The 8,918-nt window shown below is 40.8% G+C and overlaps 1 protein-coding gene across 6 annotated transcripts in view; it reads left to right on the top strand.

Annotated features, from left to right (window-relative positions):
- The first annotated feature begins 392 nt into the window (after positions 1–392).
- The window catches only part of HECTD4 (HECT domain E3 ubiquitin protein ligase 4), a 76,677-nt gene continuing 68,151 nt past the window's right edge, over positions 393–8,918 (top strand). For all 6 annotated transcript variants that reach the window (XM_037375628.1, XM_037375626.1, XM_037375627.1 and 3 more), the window contains exon 1: positions 393–836. In XM_037375628.1, the coding sequence (XP_037231525.1) occupies positions 666–836 (171 nt within the window). In that variant the 5' untranslated portion in view covers positions 393–665. The remainder of the gene's footprint in view (positions 837–8,918) is intronic.

Raw genomic sequence — 8,918 nt, 5'->3', positions numbered from 1 at the left:
CAGGGTGAGGCGGTGAGGGGAGCGCGCTGGTGCGGGGAGAGGCGGTGTGGGGAGCGCGCACGATGCGGGGCGGGAGTGAGAAGTTGAGGCGGTGAGGGGAGCGCGCACGGCGCGGGGAGGGGTTGAGGCGGTGAGGGGAGCGCGCACGGTGCGGAGAGAGGCGGTGAAGGGAGCGCGCACGGTGCGGGGCGGGGGTGAGGCGCTGAGAGGAGCGCGCACGGTACGGGGCGCGGCGCCGGCCGGTGGGAGCTGCCCTTGGGGGCGGAGCGTCGGGGGCGTCGCCCGAGCCCGGGGGGCGGCACCGAGGGGCGGGGGGCGGGATCGGGGGCGGGGCCCCTCGGGGCTGGGAGGGGGGAGGGTGTATTGTTCCTCGCGCAGTGCATGCCGGGCCCGCCTCAGCCCCCAACATGGCGTCGCGCTGTCACCTGTGTGTGTGAGGAGGGAGCGGGACGTGGTGGCTGCGGGCGGGCACGGCGGCTCACGGAGGTCCCCGGTCCGCTGGCGCCGCGGTGGCAGCGCGCCGCTCCTCGCTGCTGCCCACCGCGCTCCGGCTGTCCGGCACCCAGGCTGCTGGAGACCCCCCTGCCCCCGCCCTGCCCCCGCCATGGGGGGGTAGCGGGACCCGCCTCGCCTCAGCCCTGCGGAGCCCCCCTGCCGGCCGTGCCATGGGGTCTCCGGCGGGCGCCTCAGCGGCGGCGGCCACCGACTCGGCCCAGTGGCTGTCGGTGAAGGAGGAGACCATCTTCCTGCACGACGGGCTGATCCGGGTCACCGACCTGGCCGAGCTGCCCAGCGAGATCATTGGGGTGGCCGAGCCCGGCGACACCGAGCTGGAGGTGAGCCGGGCCCGCGGCCCCCCGAGCTGAGGGAGGGACGGGGGTAGGGGCGAGGGAGTGGGGAGGAGGAGGTGGAGGTGGAGGAGGCCCTCGAGGGAGGGGGCATAGTGGAAGTAGGGGCCTGAGGGGAGGAGGAGGATGGGGTTGGGGGGCAAACGGGGAATGACAAGGGGAGGATGAGGGCTGGGGTGGAGAAGAGTGGATGCGGATGCAGAGTGAAAAATTTGGGGTATGGGGCCAGCTGGTATTAAGGCGGTGTACTTGTTTTAAATCGATCTAATTTATTTCAAATAATGGTGCAAGTGGAGCTGGTCCGGAGGGTGGTGAGGTGCTAATGAAGATGGAGGGTGAAGTATTGGTGCTACCTTCTTGTTTTGAATCGGTAGGGTTAGCAAATCCGAATCATGCTTCATGTATTTCAGTGTGGCCTTTGGCTCATTTATTTTTATTCATGGGTTTGTGTCTTTTTGCTGTTACTTGTAGATGCTTTGTAATTAATCAGACTTACAATAAGATGCTTAGGGTACTGGGGTGTCTGGGTGTTTTATTTAGTCTGCTGACAGTGATCGTTATTAAAGAGCCAGGAGGGCAGCTGAGATTTTCATTCCAGCTTTTTACCTTCTCAAAACTGCTGGTGGTTTTGGCTGCAGGCAGATGGTACAGCTGTTTTATCTTATGAGGAGACGGTGAAGGACTGAATGTCACGGACTGTAGGTTGCATCTATTTTGTAGACCGCATTTTTTTTTTTCCTGTGTGCCTCCCTTCTCTTCTTTCACCCCGCCCTCTTCTCCAGCAATGTGGCTTGCAATGACACAGGGCCTTTGTCAGAGGAGCCGAGTGGTGTGAGCTGAGAGGGGATGGTTCAGCAGGAGCTTTATCTCTGTGCTATGTTAGGTCACAAGCGTTTAGGCCGCAGAACCCCTCAGTGAGGCTGTGGCTGCTAACTGGGGTGTTGCTAAGAAGAACCCATGAGGCAGGCTTGCAGTTCTGACAACATCTTTGTTCACCTTGTGATGTGGAGTCTTTATGGTGCTTATGAAAACTTCCCACAGCCTTAACTAAGGAAAGATATTTTTTTGCTGAATGTGCATTTTTTTTTCTATGTGATGTTATGCTGGGGACTGGGATGGGAACATTAGCTGTTCCCATGACAGGGATGTTGGCAAATATCAGATGAACAGGAAAACAGAGACTTTTAAGGTGGATGACTTACCCCTCTCTGTATAAACATGGAATGATTCTCCCTTGTGATTGGTCTCCACTCTGGCATGCAATGCAGTTTGTATTCAAGAAAATACTTCTTTTTCATTACATAGTTTTAGAAGCAGCATCAAGTCTAATAACTGTGTTAGAAAAATACATGCTCCCACAGCTTTATTTGTGTTATGTTGTAATAAAGGAGGATATCCTTTAAAAAGCAAATGAAAACGCAAACTAAATCTTATTTCTAAGATCTTGCTAGACCAGAAGTACGTTCCAGCCTGAAAGTTGACACACAGCTTCACTTGACAAACATTTTAGCTCTGGAGAATTTTTTGTAGTGTGAGGAATGTCTATGAAACTATAATTGTTTGGGGGAGATAGGAATGGAATTACTGTTACAGTGTCTTGTCTTTTAAGACACTTTCATGAGCGTTTCAACAATCCAGTGCCACTGATTCACATAACTTTGCCTGTTCCAGAGATTTTTTTCTTTTATGCGTGTTTGCAGTGTGAAACTTTAAGATAAATGAATAAATAAGACTTTTTGCTATGGTACTTACTTTGATCTATAGTCTTAAGTTGCAGAATATTAAAGCATTTTATTTCCTTCCACTGAAAGAATTGATGGCTGTGAGTGACTTATTTTTCAGGTCTTGTTTGTAAAACAGTCTATAGTTCTTGGTATTCAGGGGGGAGGGTTAAAAAAAAGTGAAATTTCAAGTGGTGTAAATGTAAATTATTTAGCTCATAACTTTTCTCTGCCTCTTTTTAATGTTGTTTTTTCAAATAAAGGACTACCTTGGTAAACTGGAATGGCTTTGAGGAGCCATTTTGTGGAAATAGGTGCATGCATCTTGTTGAAGTGTGGCCATGCAATCGACTGATACACCGAAAAGCTCATTTGCACTATTTCTGCTCCGGCTTGCAGTGTAATAAAGATATTTGAAAATGGTCCAAATAGAAATCTCTTGGGATATGTTATTGGACAAGGGTAAGAGATGCTGCAGCTGCTGCTTTGATTAGTGAAGTTCTTTAATACACTTCATGTGCTTCATCAATGGTGGTCAGAACCCTGACTGAATTTCTGATATGAAGTGCTTAATTAAAAAATGTAGTATACTTAAATGGGTATTTTTGGGGCAGGAGGTATCATTCTGGTCTGGTTTGCTTAAATATCCCTTTAAAGAGCTTATTGGTGAATGATGTCAGTGTATTTGGATGTGTTTCTTTTGTCCTTCTGTTCAAAGGTTTTGCCTATTTATAAAAAGAAAAGCAGAGGAAAAGTGTTACAGTACTGGTATTATGCCAGGGAAGGTTTATGAAAATTTATTACTTTGTTATTTTGACTCCCATACAACTTTTACTTTTCTTTTTTTAATATATTTTGGGTTTTTTTTTTCTTAGTACTGGTTGTGGAAGTGTTAACATTCTCTTTCATTTAAAGGTAACTTGTTCTGGGAGTATTTTTAGGTTTAAAGAGTGTATGTGGGGGGGTGTTTTTGTTTTTATTTTTATTTTTTATGTGTTACAAATGATGTATGCCAACTTCTTAGACTGTCAGCATATTTACAAAGAAAATGTATTACCAAAAAGAAAGGGGGCACTTTTAAAAAATTTGATAGAATTTTGTAATGTTGTGCATATAAAAGCTGCACCTGGTTTCCCAATAAAATCCTCTTGTCAAATGAGGCCTAGATTAGTTAGCAGTTATGCAAGCGTTTGCACCCTTATTTTAAAGCCTTTCATACAGAGAAATGACTTTGAAAGTGCAAAGTCTTCTGCTTCTTGGAGATGACCTTATGTGACTAACAACTGAATATACTGCCCTGGATGTCAATACCTGCACAGGAGGGACAGCTTAGTGGAAGATGAGCTGTTCTTTAATGTGCCACAGTGGAAACTGCAGCACTTCCAGAATCCTCCCAATCAAACGTCTTTCAGAGAGGCAATAAACCCTGGGACTGGGGCAAGAGGTATGTCTGAAGGGAGAGGTCCCTTAAACCGTGTAGTTTTAATCAGCCAGTATGCCAGAGTAAACATGCTGAGACTTATGAGAGTGCCAGCAATATAAATTGATGTGTTAACCCTTGGTAACTTATTAAGAATGACACTACTGATCATTGGTTGCTCACATCAATGATGACATAGTGATGTGATGGCAAAAAAGCATTCACTCTTATCTAGGCAATTTAATTTGGTTGACATGCATTACTGTTGTGATCCTTCCATTTGAGGAGGCTGCCTTTCTGATCTTCACATTTGTGGCCGGTATTTTCATTAGTTTTTAAGTTTGCAGTATCAGCAATTTTCCAGCAAGTTAGTGATTGGCTCAGTTATTTTTTCCCACAAGGAAATAAGTGGGAAGAAAGACTAATCTTCAATATATAGTCACAGTATGAAGTAGAACAACCTTATGTGTTGCTCCACTTAACTCATAAGCACTCTGTTCTACAGAACAGCCTAACGGAGATAATAGTCATTTGGATATCTGTTCTTGCTGCTCTCCTGCATAGCCTGGAAAAGTTCTAAATACATATTTTGGTTTTGTTTGGGTTTTTTGTTTCTTTTAACATGAAGCTGAAGTATAGCTCCTATCTCTATACCTATCTGGATCATGTATATATCTGTTATCCAATGTTTTCACTCTTGTCAAGCTCTGTTATTATAGGACAGAGTATGAGATGCCACTGGACGGCTGTCACCGTGCACTACAGATATGTATTTTTAATGAAATATAAGTGTAAAAAAAAAAAAAAGTAGCGCCCTTTGCTTTCCCCCCCAGTATGGTCTGGGCTAGCCCTCTAGGAGCAAGTTGAACAACTGAAGTCCAGTGCTGTTTTAACAGCATGTGCCAGTCCTGTGACTAACTTGTGTTTTCTGTCAAAATTATTTAGACTTGAAAGTGTCTGCTAAACTTGAAGCTTTCACCTGTTTTCTTCATGGACTATAAGAAACATTTTGTCCCTTTTCTTTGCTGAAGGAGAGAGTAGTTGTCTGTAATTATCTAGGTCAGTGCTTCCCAAATCTTCCTGGTTGTGACCTTCCTTCCATCTACAAGGTTCACCTCTGTCAAGATAAAAATTCCTAATGCCAGCATAAACAATTGACTTTTTATTAAGTGATGACCCCTCTTGGGGTTACAACCTCTAGCTTGGGAACTGCCGATCCAGGCATGTATGTTAGGCTTGTAACTTCCCTAGTCCTGCCTTTTGCACACACTTCTACTTCAAATATCCAGTATTCCTCTTTTGAGAGGCTTTATAGCTTTCGAAGTAACACCAGGTTAAGTTAGTTCTTGTAGTTAACTCTGCATGCGAATATAACCTTACAAATGTGAGCCTTGGCTGTTACTTCTGCACGGGAGTTGATGGCATTCTTTCCGGCATTACTGTAAGCCTCTCACTTGCTTTTTGAGGGGACTCTGAAATCTTGATTGCTTTCCTTTTAAGCTTATTCTTACTAGATCATTATGTAAACCACCAATATTGTGTGATTTGATCTCCAGGAGAGTTGCTGCTGTTACCATCAATTGTCATAAAATGACATCTTTTAATTTATTAAACTTTTATAATATGGACTACCATGCCTCTTGGCTTTTTATTTTTAATTTATTTTTTATTTTAAAGTCATGTTTTGGTTATCCTAGTAGAGAAATATTCTTCTTATTATTTATTATTCTTATTATTCTTTAGATAATAAATTTAGATAATTTAGATATTCTAAAGGATGAATTTGCAAATATGTTTCCCTAATATAGTTCTTACTACCAATTGCAGCTGGTTAGTTCAGTGATTTGCACTCTCGGATGTCTAAATGACAAAGATTTTCTTTACGCTTTGCAGACATTTTCATCTACTACTAAAATAAGAGCCAAATAAATATTTTAATGAACAAATACAGAAACAACTTTTGTACCATTTTGTGTGTGTGTGTTTACAGCTTGCTTGCACTCTGTAATTCATATCGGATATCAAGGTTATTTGGTAAATTTCTACAGTTATGAAAAAATTGTTTGGTACAATTTTGTGTATGCAGTAAAAGACACAGGTTTCCTAGTGCTTATTTCTGAGCAAGTAATTAGGTTTCTAATGCTTTCACAAGGGAAAATAGTTCATGCTTTTGGCTGAGTTGTTAAAAAACTGCTGTTATACAGGATTGTGAATCAGTAGAGGCTTTGAACAAGGTGATACAGTTAAAATTTCTTGGAGCAGAAAAAATCAGAACAATGTTAAAACTTGCACTTTTCAACTGCAACACTAAAAGATTAAAGTATGCAGCAGCTGCTAAGAACCTATGAAATTTCAATCTCTGAAACATCAGGGTGAAAATGTTTGCATGTATTTATATATTTTACAAACACACAGGCATATAAAACAAAAAGCCTTATAGAAGACTTTGGGAAAATCTTTTAGAAGAAATCAAGGCAGTGTTTGCACTGACAGCTTCCTACTGTGTGTCTTCAGAAATTGTTAGCAGAAATGCTGTTAACCAGCAGAACAACAGAAAGTGGAAGATGAGGAGTCTGTATACAGTGTTGTTTATGGGAACAGTTTAAATTTTGATGTCTATTTCAATTTTCAGGGTACTTTTAAAATGGTCAATTATTCTATATGAGAAATACCAGAATCTATAAATCTTGTAATTCAGTCTTTTGTACATTATTTGGATTTCTAGAGACAAAAGAACAGACTGAAGTGGTTGTTCCCTGTATGTTAACTGTGTGGTACAAGAGGAGTGACCTTATAGCTGTAACGTAGTTAATTTTTTCATGCCACTGTTAAAGGTAACTTAGGATTTTAAGGTTGTTTCTATGTTTCTGTATAGTTTGTTCCTCCTGTGAAATGGGAATAATTGTTTAATACTCATGGGGCTATTATGGATCTAATTGGTATTGGTAAATGTACCACAGTCTTCAAGAAGTTATCTTTGTGTGAAGTTCAACCAATTTAATTATGTAGAGAAAGAATTAAATGCTGTTTTGGAGTTTTAAAGGCTTTCACTTAAAATATGTAACTTCAGGAAAAAACACACCTTTGTGAACAACTTCTTTGCTTGTCAGTTCCCTTTGTAGTGGAATTAAAACTGATTAATGAAACCAGCATAATCAGCCCAAGACTGTCACTTAAGCTAGTACATTGGGAGAGCTATTGCAAAAAAGGCCTTTCTCATGTCTGTCATTGGCCATGCATTTTCTTCTTTCATTTCCACTCTACAAAACATAAAAATAAACGAAAGAAAAACCAACCCAAACAACAAAAAATACCCCACAGGCATTACTGCCAACACCAGGGAGAGGATGAGGGGGCAGGAATTGTAGCCAGGGGAGAAACCTGCCTTTTAGTGGCAGCTCACTTTAAATTTACTTAATGTGGTCATAAAACCTTAGACTAAACCCCTTCATGTAGCTTAGTGTGTCTTAATTGTAGTAGCTCTGCTATTTACTACGAGAAGCACATTATCCTAGCAAACAGTGAATGCCAGTGACTACTTTCTGCAGCAGTACTGGCAGAAATACTCTTTAATGGGAAGTATCTGGTTATGTCATGTGGTAGGTGGAAATAGGAGAAAAACTGGATACAGCAGGAAAGATGACATCCTTCCCACAGTTGATGATCTAAAATTAGGTACCTTTTGTGCCTCTCAGTGTTAAAGATGATGTTGATGACCCATTAGTGATTGAACTTTGGATCAACCATTTTAAAATGTTTATTAAAATTGATTTAAAATTTTAAACAAGAAAATAACATTTAAGGGCAAAATACTGCAAAATTAAAATAGTGACAATTAAACTTTACTAACAGTTTTTAATTACATGTAACTTCAGGCTGTTAAGCGTGAGACTTTAAAAATCAAAACTTTTCAAAGGTAGTCTTTGCTAACAAGAAGTAGACATAAGTTAGAAAACAGGCAGTGGTCGCAGTCAACAGTGTATGAACTGTAATTTCAAAGTGACTGAACACTATGGTTCTCATTTGCAAAAAATGTCAATGTGATGTTTACCCTACTTATAACATTGCATATAGAAAAAGATCTTAAAAAGTGATGTTTATTTTTTCCCACAATTTTAGTGTCTTGGTTACACTAGAATTTATACTGGAATTACTCAGTTACAATATAATTACACTTTTCCCACTGACACTGTGGGCCATTTTGTTCATTAGAAGTTATTCTTTAAAACTTTACGTTTCTATTATAAAGATTTGTATTTTGTTAGTATTATTGACTGTTCCTGAGGAAAATGTTAATGTCTTATCTAAAAGCAGAAAACGGAGTATTTTTAACACTACGAAAGTACAGAAGGTAGATAGACTTTAATTTTTCTCTGAATTCTCTTTACATTTGTCTTTATAAAATGACTAGGTTATTTTAACTGCTACTGAGCGTCTTAACTTTTTCATGCCCTTGTATTAATGGTATATTAATCTGCATTGGTTTTGTAGCTTGGCTGGTTATCTTTTGCTAATTCTGAATATAATCTGTATTTTCAGATTTTGTTTAACATTCTTCCTTCTAAGCATGTTTGTGTTTTTAGCTTGATGATGTTACTGTTATGCTGCTGTTTCTGTTAGAGATTGTCTTTTGAGATATAAGTAGATACTTGGGTAACTTGTTTTATGGCAAAGCAATGTGATTGTTACATCCTTTTTATCGTCTTTAGACCTTGTTAGTCAGAAATGATTGGTGCTGTGAAGTGATTTAAGTCTTTACTGGTTCAGATGACTGCTTGTGAAGTGCTAGCTTTTGGGTGTCTGCTTCTGACATCTTCCCAAGCCTTATACAGGTAAATATTGAGGCAACATGCCCAAATATTGCCAACAAAAGGATGCTGGAAATTAGTCCTAAATCAGAGGTCAAACTCAAGTGTAAATACTGAGGCA

Source organism: Falco rusticolus, chromosome 1, assembly GCF_015220075.1.
Source record: "Falco rusticolus isolate bFalRus1 chromosome 1, bFalRus1.pri, whole genome shotgun sequence".
NCBI classification, from domain to species: domain Eukaryota; kingdom Metazoa; phylum Chordata; class Aves; order Falconiformes; family Falconidae; genus Falco; species Falco rusticolus.
Note: the sequence above shows the minus strand (reverse complement) of the source record. Positions and strands in the feature narration are given on the sequence as shown.